The sequence below is a fragment of the Rhinoderma darwinii genome, chromosome 10 (assembly GCF_050947455.1).
Source record: "Rhinoderma darwinii isolate aRhiDar2 chromosome 10, aRhiDar2.hap1, whole genome shotgun sequence".
In the NCBI taxonomy this organism is placed as follows: Eukaryota; Metazoa; Chordata; class Amphibia; order Anura; family Rhinodermatidae; genus Rhinoderma; species Rhinoderma darwinii.
In genome coordinates, this window is record NC_134696.1 from 25,837,094 (window position 1) to 25,855,821 (window position 18,728).

The 18,728-nt window shown below is 43.4% G+C and overlaps 1 protein-coding gene and 1 pseudogene across 4 annotated transcripts in view; one reads left to right on the top strand and one right to left on the bottom strand.

The window, feature by feature from the left end:
• ZBTB40 (zinc finger and BTB domain containing 40) overlaps nt 1–5,640 on the top strand; it is a 34,539-nt gene extending 28,899 nt beyond the window's left edge. For all 4 annotated transcript variants that reach the window (XM_075839551.1, XM_075839550.1, XM_075839552.1 and 1 more), the window contains one exon: nt 1,846–5,640. In XM_075839551.1, the coding sequence (XP_075695666.1) occupies nt 1,846–2,067 (222 nt within the window). In that variant the 3' untranslated portion in view covers nt 2,068–5,640. The remainder of the gene's footprint in view (nt 1–1,845) is intronic.
• Nucleotides 5,641–7,599: 1,959 nt separating this feature from the next.
• LOC142662579 (olfactory receptor 1L4-like) lies at nt 7,600–8,536 on the bottom strand (annotated as a pseudogene).
• Nucleotides 8,537–18,728: the final 10,192 nt, after the last annotated feature.

An 18,728-nucleotide genomic window follows, 5' to 3' on the forward strand; every position in this document is an offset into this window, starting at 1 on the left:
TCACAATTCTGCCGGCTACTGAGCTTAATGGTCACTGCAAACGTTTCCTTAAAAATGAAGCTTTACTTTAAAGGGGCACAAAACCTACAAGCGAATGATAAAAGTAAAAAGAAGAAACGCTTATGTGGACGGGACTTGGGGTTTCTGGTCCATGTGCAGACACAACAGTGGGGGAGGGATCCTGCTGCAGTCGGCTGCTTTAAAAACCGACATCTGGGGTTTGTAAGAATGAGAAGGGGGAAAAAGATGATCTCCTGGGACCCAGGTTGTTTTTTTGCTTTTTTGTTACAAGGTAAATAATTGTTTATAAAATAGTCCAAAAAAAAAAAAAATCTATTACCCCATATCAATATCTGGCCTAGCTCTTCTATAAGCAGCTAAGGACTCCACAACCAAGGCAAATAATAAAGAAGACCGTGGACTACCTGGTCTTCTACCACCCTGAAGATGGAAAGACTCGGTAGCCACACCATTAATACTTAGGCTAGGCCTATAAGGCGACTTTGGCCGAGACACAAGTCGCACGCCCGAAGTTCGTGCTGGTTGCATCACAGGTAATGGAAGTCAATGTGGTCGCTTGTGGTCAATGTGGCCACTGAACTTCTTGCTGCTGTGGCGTCGCGGTCACCGCAATTGTCTGGCCGCAAAGCGACCACATTGACTTTATTACGTGCGCTGCAGGCAGCTCGATGCAACGATCTCTGGCTTTGCAACCTGTGTCATGGCCAAAGTTGCTGTGTAACCCTAGTCTTGCCTTAGACCCACAGTATAACCGCTCAGCACAGGCCTGAAATTTCTCACCCAATTCCAGCTTAATCAAAGCAGCTTGTAAGACATTCCACTCAACGTGGTCAGAGGCATTGACCACGTTGAGCGGAAAAACGGCAGGATCGTGACTATTGTCCGAATAATCTTCGAAAGTTATCAGCTATTGACCATCCAGGCATAATGCCCTTTAGTTTTGATTGCAATGTGAAACAGACTGGGATTAACCCCTTAACGACGAGCGATGGAGATAGAGATTTTATATATATATATATATATATATATATATATATATATATATATATATATATATAGATCTCGTGGGTACTGCCACTGTACCCACAGGATCAGCGGCAGGAACACTGCTTTTATACACAGCCAGGCTTCTTGCTGTAAATCAAAGCGCTCTCAGATTCTGGCAGTTTAACCCATTAGATGCCGCAGTCAATAGCAGAATCTAATGTGTTTGACAGAGGGAGGGCGCTCCCTCTGTCACCCCAACGGCACTCTCCGACAAGATTGCAGGACACCGCTGGGTTTCCATAGCAGCCAGGAGCCTAACAAAGGCCTGCCAGGTCTGTCTTCAGCAACAGCCTATTAGGCCATTCCAGAGGCATGGCGTAATAGAAAAAGTGTCAAAAAAATAACACAAATATGGTATTGCCGCATTCGTAACATCTTGAACAATAAAGTTAACATATTAATTAAACCGCCGGGTGAATGGTGTCCAATAAAAACACAAAAAACAACCTCAAAATTCATATTTTCTACTCTTGGAATGCGACAGTGAAAAAAACAAAAAGTAATCCTTGGTCATTAACGTGCAAAAAGACCTGGTCATTGAGGGGTTAAGGGGGAGACGGATAAGAACCCCTTCCTGCACCCTGATGTAATGGTACATCAAGGGCCTCCGGTAGTTGACACCTCAAGGTGATTGCGCGGTCCCTTCACCGCCATTGGTTGGGGGCAGCTGTAATCCACACCTGCACTTCTGCCAGGATTAAAGATATCCCTAATTCCTGCAGTTAACCTGTTCAGTGCCTTGATTGTGACCTGTTTCGTGCCTTCTTCTCTCTGTAGGTTATCCAGACACAGGATGAAGTAACAGGAGAACAAGTAATAACATTAGACGAGTCACAACTGGCAGGTTCTCAAGTGATTGTGGCATTACCAGACTCTCAAACCAGCCAATCCGCTGGCACAGAACTAGTGGCGGTCAGCATGGAGGATCTATTTGATGGCACAGTCACGCTCATATGTGGAGATGCCGTCCCAGAAATGACGCAGAGAACTCAAAGCTAAAAATGCCTTCACCATGGATCTGTTATTGGATTTCTACAGCTTTTTTTTTTTTTTTTTACTTTTTATGCCACTTGCAAGGAGTGATCATTTCATGATTTTATTTCTGTTTTTACACATGGCCTGCGTTGCCGCCATTCTTCTTCTTTTTTTTTTCTTCGTACACCTCTTGCTGTTGAATTCCTTCCTGTTTGCTGACTTGTCTTCGAGACGTTGCTAGTTTTTGTTTTTCTAGTGATTTCACCGATGTCTATAAACCCTCCATTCTAATATCTTGAAAGTAATGGCAGCCCAAGAGAGTCTGAGCATATTGTCTTGAATTACAGAAAATTCCAAAAAGTTGATGGTAATGTTCATTGCAGGTGTGGTATACAGTCGCTTCTTCTAATACAGGGATAACTGAGGAACTTTGCTTCAGACTTCTGCTCTTTTGTTTTGCTGTACAGCAGCCAAGTTTAAGCTCCAAGGATACGTAGTTCCTTTTAACTGCTGCTCTACTTTTATAGCTCCCTTGATTTCAATATTAGAAGTTTTACATGTTGATAAGCCAGAAAAGTTAAGTTTGACCTCTGTCTTACAGCAGCGCATAGATATTGCCTAATGAACCAACAGCCTCTGCCTAGTGCTCCTTAAAGGGATTATCCTACATAGGGCATATGGCTGTTATACAGGAGGCCCCTTACTTGGGGGACCCCCCACCCCCACTGTTAAGGCCACTGCAAAGGTCCGCTCCAGCTTTCGGAGGACTTAGCGTGACCATGCGCAGTTGTCCAAATGGGACAGCCCCATTAATTTTTAGGTCCAAAATTTTCATCTGAATAATCTTTATAGAGTTGGAAACTCAGATTTTCTAATATAGACTTCCAAAATCCATGTTTTTTTTCCACGTGGCTATAGCGTCAAATGATAAAATGTTGGCAGCCTACAGCAGTCACTAGGAAAAACAGTGCTGTATGCAGATTTATTATTGAGCCCAATAGGATATAAATCCATCTGCTGTAGCAGCGGCAGTCGACCAAAAAATTGGAATTGGAAAATTAGATTCCTGAATGCATGATTGCTATAGGAAGCGGCAGGGTACCCCGGTGACCAGCAATGTGAGAGCAGTACAGAATTTTAAAGGTAAGTAGATTAGAGAGTCTATTTTTTTAAGATTGTGAGCCTATGAGAACATATTCTTAAGGGTTGCTAATCCCTTTAAGGGTATGTTCACACGCAGAGTCAAAAACGTCTCAAAATACGGAGAGGTTTTCATGAGAAAACCGTTCCTGATTTTCAGACTTTTTGTGCCACTTGCGATTTCCACGTCTTTTTTCATGGCCGCTTTTGGAGCTTTTTTCAATAGTCTATGGAAAACGGCTCCAAAAACGTCCCTAGAAGTGTCCTGCGCTTCTTTTTCGCGGCCGTTTTTTTACCCGCGAAAAACGCTCCGTCGGAACAGAACGCCGTTTTCCTATTGAAATCAATAGGCAGATGTTTGGAGGCGTTCTGCTTCCGATTTTTCGGGCATTTACAGCCCGAAAAATGGCCGAAAATAGGCAGTGTGAACATACCCTAATTCTTTGGCTATGCCTAGGTAGGAAAAGTATTTGGAGCTTTGTAGGAGAAAAGCTGATGTCCGACCCCTTTGAAGGATTTTCAGAGCGTTTTTAGGGTATTTGATTTCCCTGCTGACTGGTTAAAGTGTAACTAAACGTAAAAAAAAAAAAAGTTTGACATGTCAGAATTTTCGATCGGTGGAGTCCGAGCACTGAGACCCCCACCGATCGCTTGAGTGAGCGCTGTGCCACTTCGTTTCTATTTGGCTTTCCAAGAAGCTGATCAAAAGCTAAGTGGCGCAGCACTCACCCGGCCGCCTCTGCCGCTACATTTTAGCGATCGGTGGGGGTCAGTGGTCGGACTACCACCGATCAATACTTCTGACATGTCACTATAACATCTAAAACTTTTTTTAAAAATTTTAATTCCTTTCTCCCACAGTTGAGACACCGCTAATTTACTGCATCTCTGGCGGTGATCCCAGTCTGAAGGGGAAGGATAATCCCAGGAAATTCTACCCTTCCTAGAGACATGCAGCCAAAGTAGTCGCCTAGCTTTAGCTTTAAAAGAGATGTCCACCTTTGTAACCATTTTTTTTTCTATTGCACAAATGCATCTAAATTGAAAAAAGAAGCAATTTAGCAAATGGTCTTCATTAAAATCTACCGTCTTGTGTCTACAGCTCCTGCGCAGACCCATGCGTCTTCATGGTTTCGGACTACAATTGCTGTGTAGTCTGATTTTGCAGTCCTGTCCTTCTTAGGCCACGTTAACATCACGCTAAATGTGTCCATAGTCTTTCATTGCTAGATGGGAGGACAGAAGAGTAATCTTTTAGCCTCTGTCTGGCCAGTATATGTACAAAACAAAAAAAAAGTATATGTTAAATGTATACTTTTTTTTTTTACAATGGGACCTTATGGGTGCAGGATACCGCTGTATGGCATTCGTTACCCGCTTCTGTTAAACCCATACTTCTCCAGCTTTATTCTTCTAGGCGATAGCGATTTGTCACTTTCTCTAAAAAAAAATGCATAATGCATTGTTTTTTTTTATTTTATTTTTTACAAAGGGTCCTTAAGTTTAACGGAGGCTGCTATATGGCATCCGCCATGCCCTCTGTTAAACATATACATGGGTGATCATCCCAGCAAATACGTTATACGGAGGCAATTACCGCAATGTGAGCGGAGCCTTACTGACCTACATTTGGCAGTGGCCAGTTAAAAGTGGAAACTGCAGCATTAGCCTATACAGGGTCTGTGTACCGTGGAAACGCATAAGTCTGCATAGAAGCTGTATACACAAAACGGTAAGATATTTTTAATGGTTGCAAAGATATACATACCCTTTTAAAGGGACTTGGTTCTGTTTGGCAATGTAAGCCTAGTAACCCAGTCTGTGAAATGGTAATCCCGAAAGCTGGATTGGCATCGGTCACACCATGCTGTTCCCAATCCAAAAATTCGATTTAAAAAAAAAAATGGAATTGGATCAATGCTTTACAGAATTTATTAATAGTATAATCAAAGCAGCTCAAAAAGTGCATTTAAAAATAAAAAAAGTTCTATAAAAGCGTGGCGATACATTGCTTTCTATGCATATACATACAGGCTTAGCTGGACTAACATTACTGAGCGGGCTGGAAGTCGGATCTTGGAGGTTTTTTTTTTACTAAAAGTAAGAAGATGTAGAAAATGTCGGTGATGTAGCAGAATTGAGTGTTTCTTATAGATGAATTGCTAACTTTTGTACACATAAATCTCTATTGTCTCTTCCTGTGGAAGAACTCTGCAAAATTAAAAATTGCTAGCTGCAATTTCAGGTCTTTTAATGTTCAGAAGCAGATATTATATTGAGCTCATCAGCAGAGATATTTCAATATCGTCATTAATCATCCCAAAAAATGTATCCATATAAAATGTGTACCGTCGTATCATGTTCACATCACTGGCTGAGAAAAAAAATATTTAAGTTGCTTGTTTCTTTAAGAAAAGAGACGGCTGTTAAAGTCTAATAAAACCAATTCCTCGCACAGATCCCACTGGTTTTCTTTTTGCTTTTTTATAGGTTATTTCAATTGTTCTGACATTTTGTGGGATGTTTTTATAGTATTCGAATAGAAGAAACAACTAATTGGATTATACAGGATAAGCTTTAGAAGTAATAAATGGTTTAATTTAAAGGCGTTGGCTTCGTTTAGTATAGGATTTGGGAGTCTAAAATACTGTAAAGCGCACCTATTTTGGGTCTTGCTTCCCTGCGCATATTTGCCCATACTTTGCTGTACAGTATATTGCAACGTTTCATATATAAGGGCTTGTTCACATCCACATTGGTTTCCGTTGGGGGAACCCCCTCAACGGAAACCATAGCTTCCGTTTGCATCACCATTGATCTCAATGATGACGGATACTTTGCTAATGGTTTCCGTGTCACCTTTGTTAAAGGTTTCTGTTTTTTTGACCGAATCAATAGTCAGTCCATGCACTGTCCATTTAACACATGGACATACAGGGTCCTGCAGAGCAAGAGCTGCTCTTTTTGTATTCACTCTATCATTTGGTAAGTAAAATGGGGCTCCTTAATGGGGAACCTTTTTTTTTTAATTAACTCAGAATATCCCAATAAGGTATTTGACAATGTTTTCTTTTAAAACCAGACACCCCCTTTAAACTGTAATGTTACGGTCAGCAGAATACAGACTGCCATCTACGAGCTGACCGGAGAGCACGTTTGTCTTTTACTAGCCTAATAATTTGAGGTTAGATAGTTTGTACGGTTGAAAAAAAGACCCGTCCATCAAGTTCAACCAAGGGATGGGAAAAGGTTAGTTCACTTCTGGTTTCCATTCTTTGCTTATTGAGACGTATGTAGAGGAGTTTTGTACTCAGAACTATGACTACTGTATATTATGAAAGGAAGCACTACCTTTTTAACATAGCGACAAGACTGAGAAGAGGGTTTGAAGGATCTAGTTATTACAGGCAAATCTTATCAACTGAGTCATAATTTTTTTCAATTTACTCAGGGCATATTCACATGTGGCAGATTTACTGCAGAAATGTCAGAGTGAAAAATCCATTTGGTACATGCGACTTGGGATTCTGCAGTATGTGCATGGGTTGTTTTTTTTTTTTTTTTTGAAAGTCCTATTTAATATGGGACAGTTGCAAAAATGTCTGCTACAAACCTGCATCTGTGAATTGGCTGTTGAAGAGAAGGATGAGTTTGATAAAGATAAATGCGGGACTGCAGTCTAATGATTAAGGTTGCCGTATGGGACACCTAAACCTTTATGGAGAACCTACCATAAAGATATCTACATTTTTTGCAACCATTGCTTCAATACATCTAAAATTAAAGTTGTTTATTTTACTAAAAATCCCCTTCTGTTTTGTGTACACAGCTCCTATGCGGACCAATGTTTACAAGCAAACCATGTGTGTATTGTGATCGTGCAGTCAAGTGTTACTCAATTTCCTGCACCCCCTCCCCTTACGAACCTACAGAAGAAGAGAGGGCCACTGGAAGGGAGAAATAAAACATGTATAAAATATAAGCCATTGAAGTAGCATAAAAAAAAACATTCAAAAGGTGATTAAAAAAAATGAATAAATAAATAGGATGATGATTCGAGAGCTGTTTTTTTTCCAAAATGTCATTAGATTTTCATAACCGCCTCAATAGAAGAAAAGTGTAAGAAGCACCAAAAAACAGAGGAATGGCATTGCAAACAAATAGGGCCATGCGCAGTGCCCTACCAGATCACAATCAAAAAGAGTGGAAGAAAAAAAAAAAATTAAAAGCTTGAAGAAATGGGGAGGGAGGGAAGAGAAAGGAAAAACAAAAACAAAGACAGCAACATTAAAAGTAGCAACATAATAGTAATCGCAATCAAAGAGCTGGTTATGGGCGGAGCCGGTAGCGCGAGAATCCCCATGTCCGCTTAACCGTCTCGCTTTGAGATCAAATTTTTAATGTACGATAAAAATCTTAGAAAAATATTTTTAAAAAATTACATTTTTGGAAAGCTTTCTTGACGGCTTTATTTCTCAAGCTGTAGATAAATGGATTCAGCATCGGGGTAAAGATGGTGTACAGTACTGATGCCAGCTTATCATTACTGAGGGAATATGCCCACGAAGGACGAAAATATACACAAATCATTGTCCCATAAAACAAGGTCACCACGACCAGATGAGCTGAACAAGTGGAAAAGGCAGTCTTCCTCCCTGAGGTCGAGGGTATCCTCAGGATGGTCCATATGATATGGAAGTAAGAGATTGAGGTCACCAGGAAAGGTAATGCAACCACCAAGAACCCTTCAGTGAAGATGACCAACTCATTGACTGAGGTATCAGAACAGGACAGTTTAAAGAGTGGAATTAAGTCACAATAGAAATGTTGGATGAGACGAGGGCCACAAAAAGAAAGTCTAGAAATCAGGAAAGTGTGAAGAACGGAGTTGATGAAGTTGATGGTCCAAGAAGCCAGAGATAGTTGAAGGCACATTTTCCTGTTCATTATAGTTATGTAATGCAAGGGATTGCACACCGCCACATATGTCATAGGCCATTATTGTAAGAATAAAACATTCCACCCCAGCAAAGGCAATGAAGAAATATACTTGAGCGATGCACTCCGTGAAGAAGATAATGTTCTTGTTTAACAAAGTTGCAAGAAGGCGGGGAACCACCACCGACGTCAAACATAGGTCTACAAGGGAGAGATTACTGAGGAAGAAGTACATTGGCAGGTGAAGCTGAGGAGTAGCCATTGTCAACATAAGCAATAGACAATTGGCCAAAAGTGATAACACGTAAACTATCAAGAAGACTGGGAAAAAGATGACTTGGTGGTGGCTGTAATCTGAGAAGCCTACAAGAATGAAATATGTGGAGGAGGATACAGAGGAGGAGTTTGTCTTCATGTCTAATAGGATTGAGGGCACTAGAACACAAACGTTAACCTCTTGTCAATTGACTTTTTCAATACCATGTTCCTTTTTTAGGTCTTCTACAGTTCTTGAGGTGGGAAGAATCTCCTTAGAACAGAGAGACATTGAAAACCATTCAACTTTACAAAGTGGTGTTCGTATACGTTCAGGTATAGAGGACATCAAATGTGGGAATACATGGCCAAACCTGATGAGACCAGTAGCTCCAAAATGAGTCATACGGCCTATAGCTTCATTTAGATGGTTGTAATGTGGACGTCTGTATTGCAGCCTTAACACCTGGACCCCCCGTGGTTCAAGTGAACTGACCTTAGATCACCATAGAGCTCTCAGTGGGGAGTATGGCCTATTCTGAATTTTGCTATGGGCCCTATGACTTCTGTGTATGCCCCTGTCCATATTTTGTAAAACTCTACAGCTTCCTCCATATATACTGTATATAATACACATAATAGATTAGCATTGATATGAGTATAGATCGTACTGAAGAGCTAAGTGACTTTACAGTGGCTGTGTCATGGGATGCTCCCTTTGCCACAATCCAGTTTGTAAAATTTCTGATCTGCCCCGGTCACTTGTTAGTGATATTTTTGTGAAGTGGAAGCATCTAGGAGTAACAACACCTCAGCCACGAAGCGGTAGACCACGCAAACCACAGAGCGGGGCCAACGAGTGCTGAAATGCCTTGTGTTTAAAATTTGCCTATTTTCTGTTCTAATATTCACTACAGAGCTCGAACCTTTCTCTGGAATTGACATCAGAATAAGAACTGTGTGTCCACAGTTTCATTAAATGGATTCCCATGCTCGAAAAGCTGCATACAAGCCTAAGATCACCATGCGCAATGCCAAGCTGGAGCGGTGTAAAGCGCGTCGCTACTGGACTCCAGAGCAACACGTTCTCTAGAGTAATGAATAACGGCTCATACATCGGATACTGTAACATTTGGTGGAGGAGGGGGTAATAGTCTATGGCTGTTTTTCAGGGTTTGGCCCCTTATTTCCAGTGAAGGGTAATGTTAACGCTGCAGCATACAAAGGCATTTTACACAATTCTGGCTTCCAACTTTGTGGCAACAGTTTGAGAGTTCGGCCCTTACCTGTTCCAGCATCACTGCGCCCCAGTGCCCACAGCGAGCTCCATAAAGACATGGGGTGAGGGGTTTGGGGTGAAGAAATTCAAGTGGCTGCACAGAGCCCTGACCTCAACCCTATCCAACACCTTTGGGATAAATTGGAAAGTGGATTGCGAGCCAGATCTTCTCATCCAACATCAGTGTCTGACCTCGCAAATACTGTTTTGGCTGAATGGGCACAAATTCATATTCACACCCATGGGTTTGGAACGGGATGTCCAATAAGCTCATATAGGTGTGATGTTCAGGTGTCCACATAGTTTAGCCTTATAGTGTACCCACAAGGTATCCTGTGTCACATTGAACAGTGAGCAACTCATGCACACCACCATATTATCGTTCTATGTTGTACCGATCCGTAATATGCCAGCCATAGCCTGCTATTGGCCCGTATTGTATCTTTACGTGTCTCTAATTTTACACGTGCCGTATTACGGTGCCTCATGGCGGCATCATACAGTGCAGGGGATAAGCTTCACTTCACCTGGGGCAAACCCTAGCCGCAGGTGGTACAGATCTATCCATGGTCAAGACAGTCACTTGTTGGTGCCCCCTCAAGCACCAAGAACCTGGAGCACATGCCCCGCCAGCCCTTCCTAGCTAGGTCATTGCTATGGCATTTTGCCTAACCCCCTCAGTTTTGGCAGTGACTTTCTACTATATGTTACCTGTATTGTGTAAGTATATTTAAAAATAAATAAAAAAAAGTGGACGCTGTATTTGCCGTCTTATCTGCCCAAATCACTCTTATCATTATGTTCTGCTACAAACACGAGGCAATGTTCACATTGGTTTATATTTAGCATATACAGGGGGAAAAAATTCCCGACCTGCGCGCTGAACTCCCCACTATACAGTTAGATACATCGCCCATAGGCTCCCATGTTAAAGACGTATACCTCGCAGTATACGATTCCTTGTGGAATGTCTCTGTATTGAAAAGCGGAGTCGACTGTACTTTTTATTATAGTAAACAGAAGATACGTCAAAAGGCACACGCATTTTGGTCATTGGGTCCCTATGGCTATATTTAGAGTTTAACTTAATGCTGTATATTGTACTAAACAAATAATTTACACACGGCACATACCTCCTTTGGCTCCTTCAGCTTTGCTCCTAGAATATTAGGATCCCTTGTTTAAATACCTATAAGTAATTCCCTATTCTCTGCAGGGCAATCATACTAATTTCTATAAAAAATTGGCATCAAGAAATCCCTAAAGTATAATTGTGCAGAGTTAGTAAAGTATTAGCCTTGGTGTAACTAATAATTGCAGTTATGGAAGGGAGGGTGGCACCTTCCAGGGAGTTTCCCATTCTCCCAATGAGAGGCAATAAGTCAGATTCTTCTGAAAGTCGAGTTGAATAAACTTTGGAGAGGACCGGACAGCTTTTCGGACATGTCTGTTTCAGTAAATACTTACATTTTACATTTCTGGAGCAACAATTCAGGAGCACCTTTACTTAGAACTCGGCATTGTGATGTTCCTCTGTTATTCTTCCTGCAAATGTATGAAAAAATTGACAATGGATTATGCGTTCTAGTATTACATGGAGCCCATTTGATGCAATATGATTCAGCTACTCAGCTATGCCAAGTTTATCCTGGTATAGTTCACCTGCACTTCCAACGCACTCCTATCACATACCTGGGGGGTCACATAATTTGAATATCTATCTGCAGATATCAGACTATCACTGTGATGAGCAGACACTGCACATTGTGGTACCGGACAATGCATGGAGGTTAAACCTCATATATAAACCATACTTAGCACTTACACCAAAAATAGGGAAGATCACCCACATTTCCGCTCGCAGCAAGTCTTCCACAAAGTCTGCTAGCAACAAGAATTGTATAATTTCATTATATGTGTGTGAAGGTAAGCACCATCCTGGCATTGTTTATGGAAGGGGCACTATGCTGGCATCATTATTTAAGAGCACAGTCTACTGGCACAGTTTGTGGATGTACTCTGCTAGGACTACTATATATTGGGGGCACTCTACCTTTACAACTATCTATTGGGGGCACTTTGCTTGCAATGTTTGTGGGCACTCTGCAAGCAAAGTGCCCCCAATAGATAGCAGTGCCAGCAATGTTTATGTGGGCACTCTGCTGGCACTGCTATCTATTGGGAGCACTCTGCGGGCACTGTTTAATTAAATCACTCTGCTGGTATGGTTAATGGGTCACACTGATGGCATTTGATGGGTCCTATACTTTTGATCTGAGTTTCCATAGAAAATGATTCTAAAAGTAAGCAAGTATGAGATGAACCTGAGCTTTGCATCCAATCTGTAAGATCAGTAGCACAACCATGGTCCATATAGATATAAGCAGAAGGGTTTAAACTGGCTAATATCCTACAGCAAAGATTAAGAACCCACAATACTAAATCTGAAAAATGAACGTAAGCTCATGAGTCCCAATGCAAAACCTGTAATAGGCCCCCCAGCTACCATGTCCCATTTATGTCTTCCTATGTGACAGAGGGGTTTTGGGCACCCCTATAGCTATGCCCCTTCTTACATAGGAGGGCAACAGCAAAGGAATATAAAGTGTATTGGAATTAGTAGCTGACTGTATTTTGGGGGCATATGGAAAAGGGTCACTGTGGCATACTACACTGGGAGATTGACTGGAACAGTTTAGGTAAAGGGGGGCACTGTGGCATTATTTTGAGGCAGATGGGGAAAAATACCAGCTTCTGCACAACCTCTTTTTCTAGAGAAACCTGATGACAGTAACTGATTAGGAAAAGGATAGATAAGGCCAGTATTAAGCATGGCAGGCAGGGGCAGGACAAGGCATTTTGGTGCAATAGGCAGACGAGGAATATTGCGATGCGTAGAAATTTTTAGAGACCCCAGAATAAATCCAGATCCCAAACCCCAAAACAAGTACAGACCGCCAAAATAAATATAGACCACTAAAAACAAACCCCACACAAGACCCAATAATAAATCCAGATCCCAGAATAAATACAGACACCAGACCCCCCCCCCCCCCAAAAAAAAAAATATAGACCCAGACCGTAAAATACAGACCAGAGGACAGAATAAACACAGACCTCAGACCAGAACCCCAAATTAATATGGTCCTCAAAATACATACAGACCTCAAACTAGACACCCTAAATAAATACAAATCCCTTACGGAAATTGAGACTCCAGACCAGAACCCCTAAATAACTATAGGCCCCAGACCAGACCCCCTTAAAAAAATACAGACACCAGAGACAAAAATTAAATGTAGAGACTAGACCAGATCCCAAAATAAATACAGACCGCAAATCAGACCCCCTAAATAACTACAGACCCAAGACCAAACTCCTTAAAGTCGTACAAACCAGTTCCCCCAATAAATACAGAAACCAGACCAGACTCCCTAAATGACTACAGACCCCAGACAAGATCCCCTAAATAACTACATACCCTGTACTATGCCCCCAAAATAAATAGACTCAAAATCAGACTCCATACACATAGCTGCTCACGACTGCAAGGACCCATTGTCCACCTTACCTGCCCAGGACCTTATACCATCCTTCATTAAATAACACACCAACACCTTCTTTATGGAAATGTGGAAGTGGCCACAGCTTTATTATTATATTTACACCATCGGCATGAAGACATATATATATATTTCTTTCTCTCCTTCTCCTGAAATGCCGATGCTCCATGTCTCCATCAGGCATGTAGGGTGCTAACTCTGTCTTCTTCTGCCGTACTTTCCGCCAAGAAGGGGAACTGAGAAACCTACTCAGTCCCCCGACCACCCCCACCAAGCAACGCCAGCCCTCTCTCGGCACCATCCAACAGATCCAATAAAAAGATATCGAGCCCGATATCATTGAGGTGCACTCCATCCGGCGCCAGCAAATCCGCATTATCCCCCTCCAGGGATTGGTGCCGCAACCCAATTCCACCTATTGAGCGAATGAACCGCGACACCCGCACATTAATCAGCCTGCGCACTCTCTCCAATGCCGCCATGTTCCTCGCTCCTCGCCACACCGTGCGCGCCACTATCTCGGACCAAACCACAACACAACGGGCGAACAGGTCCTGAAATCGCGCCAAATCAGTCCGTATAAACGATAATAACTCGGCCATTTTTACTTGGCCGATATCATTCCCCCCAGCATGGATGATCAGGACAACAGGTCCTTCCGTGTGCCTCGTAACTGCCACAACCTCTGGCAGTAACTGCACCCACCGTAGTCCCCGGACACCTCTCCAGTGGACGTCGGCCTGTGAGAGGCCCAAATTCGGACCCAACGGCCTCCGTACTGCTCGGACCGCCGCCCAATGCACATATGAGTGCCCCAGGATCCACACCTGGGGGCGCCGAGACCCTAACAAAAGAAAAGTCAAGCTAAATTCCCGGACAAATGCGAAAGGATACAGACAGGAATAGCATAACACGATACCTTATGGAAACGAGGAAGGAGGGGAGGGGTGGGGAGGGGGGGGGATCAGGGGGAGGAGGAGAAAAAGAAAACTAACAGGGGAACCACCATGATTAATCACACTTTAAAACCAAATCCGGTCGCACATACGACTTATAGCTATTAGAACACCATCTACCCAAACGCATGATAGCCACTGAATCCAAGCCCAAGGCATCTGCTTCCGTGGCAGCGCCAATCCTAAACGAATGCGTGCCAAACTCGCCCTGTGGCAGCCCCAGGTACTTTAGCCCGGCCTTAAAAACCGCCTCAAATTGAAAACGCGACATCGCTGAACCATTTTGATGTATCAAGAATTGAGCACCGGGCACCCGGACAGACACAAATTCTTGAACCAACCTTACCGGACACTCCTGGCCCCCAATCTTCCTAATCGACAACCAAGCTCCCCTCCCTGCCGTATCCGTCTTTGACCTCCGAACGCAGACCCGGAGGGAATCCCCCAAAACCACCACATCAGATCCGAGTAGCCCACCGCTTGTGTTCACGCTGGGTGGAACCAGCTCACTAACCCGTAATGCGGCGAAGAAAGCCAAAGAAAAAGCCGCGCCAAACAACGAAACCTCATATTCATCCCGGCACACAAAACACAACATGGATAGAAGCCGACCCAGGAGCGCAAAAGATACTGGACGCCTCGTGTCCCTGGAAAACGCCTCTTTCCTCCACCCTTTCAAAGACTGCCTAACAACAAATTCTTTTGTAACATCTCTACATCCCCACAATTTTAACATAAAGGCCACACCTGCTAAATGTTTTCCTGCAGTGGCCGCACTGCAACCCTCCTGACGTAACTGCACCAAGCTTGCAAGGGTGATATCAAGGTGACAACCATCCTGTGATGGGAAATTACCCCCCCGCAATCTCCAACCACCGATCCCACGCTCTGCAATGACTCTTCCAAGTCGCTGGCACCACAGAACCCCTCAACAGTCTCATAAGTTGTCCTCGACCAGGGCCCATAAGTGAAGGGGGGGGGGACTCCCCTTCTGCCAAAGCTGCCGGGTGCAATTCCCAAAACCAGGACATCTGTGAACGAGACAAAGCATCGGCCATCACATTACGGACTCCCGGAACATGTTTTGCACGAAACCACACATTTAACTCCAAACATTTTAAAACCAACCATCGTAATAACGCTAATACAGGCAATGAACTAGACGACAAACCGTTCACCGCGTGCACCACCGCCATGTTGTCTGTCCAAAATACAATCCGCTTATTCACCATCACGCTACCCCACAACTCTATAGCAACTATAATCGGAAACAACTCCAATAACGTCAAATTACGTACCAAACCTAACTCCCCCCAATGCGAGGGCCAAGGGGATCTACACCAACTTCGGCCCAAAATTGCTCCAAAACCATCACTCCCAGCTGCATCCGTGAACAATTCCAAATCTATATTAGACAACTCAGCGTCCTGACACACCGACCTACCATTAAATGAACTCAAAAAGGAATGCCAGACAAACAAATCCTTTTTCATCCAGGACGTTACCCGGATGAAATGATTCGGTTTCAATATACCCCTAGTGGCTAAGGACAAACGCCTAGAAAAAACACGACCCATTGGAATTATCCGACAGGCAAACACCAGCAGTCCCAATAACGACTGTAACTGTTTTAACGTCACTTTTTTAGACCCCCTGACCTGGTCAACTTGTGACACCAGACTTGCCAACTTGTCATCAGGCAAGCGAAAAATCATCTGCACGGTATCAATCTCAATGCCCAAAAATGACAAAACAGTTACCGGGCCTTCAGTCTTGTCTTCCGAAATAGGTACCCCAAAACGCGACATTACCTGTCGAAACACCCGTAGCAACGTGCTGCACAACCCAGAGCCCGCAGGGCCCACAAAAAGAAAATCATCCAAATAATGAATGACCGAAGCAAAACCAGATTCCAAACGAACTACCCATTCTAGAAAGGACGCAAACATTTCAAAGTAACTACACGATATGGAACAACCCATGGGAAGGCACATATCAACATAAAAAGCATTATCTAAATAACAACCCAGCAGGTGAAAACACTCCGGATGAACTGGCAGTAAACGAAAAGCCGCTTCAATATCTGACTTAGCTAACAACGCACCTTGTCCTGCCGCCTGTACCAGCCTCACTGCAACATCGAAAGATGTATACGAAACCGTCGCATCCGCCCTGGGAATCCCATCGTTAACAGAACCGCCACGAGGAAAGGAAAGGTGATGAATCAGCCTAAACTTCCCCCGCTCCTTCTTCGGAACTAAGCCAAGGGGGGAAACTCGCAGATTCGGATACGGCGGCTCGCAGAATGGACCTGCCATTCTCCCTAACTCCACCTCTTTCGCCAACTTTTTTTTAAAATCAAACCAGTTTTTATTAATAATACAACATATATCATACAACTCATGTACATTAACTTGGTTCCAACCGTCAATACATTTTCAGTTTTGTACAACATATACAGTTATATGTATCATAACTCCCACTTCCCTCCATCCCAACTCCCCCCCCCCCCCCCCCCGCAGTACCTCCTCCTTTCCCTGACTCCTATAACCATTCTCTCTCCTGCCTTCTACTGATATATCCATACTTGCCTCCTGATCATTCCACCTTAAGGTGTATTCTACCTCCCTGCAGTGCCATAATTGTGTTCCCATTTTGCCCATTGCTTATCGTATTTGTGTATTGCCCCACGTTTTAGGTATATCCGATGTTCCAATGCCACCGTGTGATTAACGTATTCCACTAGCTCAGACCCCTCCGGGGGATCCGCATTCAACCAATATTTTGCTATTAGTTTCCTAGCATGATACAAAACCTTTTTTATGGCCAGTAATTCAGCTCCATCACCTCCCTCCTCCCCCATGCAGCCCAACACATAGATCTTAGGTTCCAACGGAAAAACTCTCCAAAATACCCTCGCTACCATGCCTCCAACCTCCTTCCAGTAATCATTCAGCTTCGGACAACTCCAGAACATATGCTTCATGTCTGCCCCCTCAAACAAACACCTGGGACACTCATGCGTTGGTCTGAGTCTCATTTGCATTAACACCTTAGGTGTCCTGTACACTCTATGTAGGAGAAAAAGTTGTGACCTCCTGTGTGCTACATTAATGGAGAGCATTTTGGGCGATTCCAGTATCTCCTCCCACTCATCATCAGTTATATTCCCCACATCCTCTTCCCATTTGCATCTGATCACCCCCATCGGATCTCCAAGGAATTTGGAAAGTAATGTACCATAGATCACAGAAATAATCCCTTTAGTGTCTTTTGCTCCCAATACCTGCTCCATCACTCCCATAGTAGAGCAGCCCAAGTCCACCAATCTACCCTGGGCCTGCGCCGCATGCCGCAACTGGAGGTATTGATAAAACATCCGATGTGGGAGTCCGAACTCCTCCTGTAACTGTGAGAACAATTTGAGACTTCCCCCCTCATATACCTGGTATACATATCTGACCCCAGCTTGTTCCCACTCCTGAAAGCCGTCCAAGATATGGAATTCCCATAAGTATGGATTATCCCATAGAGGCATATAATTGGAGCACCCAGTAACGCCCAGTATTTTTTTGCATTCCCACCAGACCCTATGTATCAATAGCAAAGTCGGTTTCCCTTTCGCCTCCCTCCTCAGTTTATGAGACTCCATTGCCTCTAGTATATCCTCGCCCCGACTCAAATGATGCACCAGTTTCCCTCTAGAGTCCCACTCTTCACTATTCTTCCAACCTTTAAAATGTTGTGCTTGGGCTGCTAAGTAATATATCCACGCATTTGGAATAGCTAATCCTCCCTTTTCCGTTGGTAATTGTAATTTTTCCAATTTAATCCTGGGGATCCCCCTTTTCCACACTAAGTCCCTAAACAGATTATGTATTCTCCTGAACCAATATTTAGGCAACCACACTGGGGCATTATGCACCACATAAAGAACCTGAGGCATCAGAATCATTTTAATCAGGTTTGCTCTTCCTAGCGCTGAAAGTGGTAGTCCAAGCCATATTCTGGTCTTATCTTTTAGTTTGTCCAATAATGGTTTCACATTCAGCGCAACAAAATCCTGCACCCTCCCCGAGACCTTAATCCCCAGATATTTAAATTCCTTAACACAAGGTACAGCAATTCCCCCCACCACCAGTGGCACCTCCAATGGTTTGAGTGGCAGCAATGTCGACTTACTCCAATTAATTTGAAGCCCTGAAAATTTGCCAAACCGTTCCAATATGGTCATTATCAACGGCAGTGACCGAACTATCTCTCCCAGGAATAGTAAAATATCATCCGCATATAATGCTATGCGTTCCTCCAGCTCCCCACATCGAAACCCTTCTATACCCGGGTGTTGCCTTACCACATTTGCCAGAGGTTCGATCGCTAGAGCGAATAATAGTGGGGAAAGTGGACATCCCTGACGCGTCCCCCTCTCTAGTCTAAAGGAATCTGACATCCGCCCATTGGTTCGAATCCTAGCCACCGGTTCCTTATACAGCAATTTTACCCATGTTATAAAATTACTCCCAAATCCGAACCGCTCCAAAACAGCCCACAGAT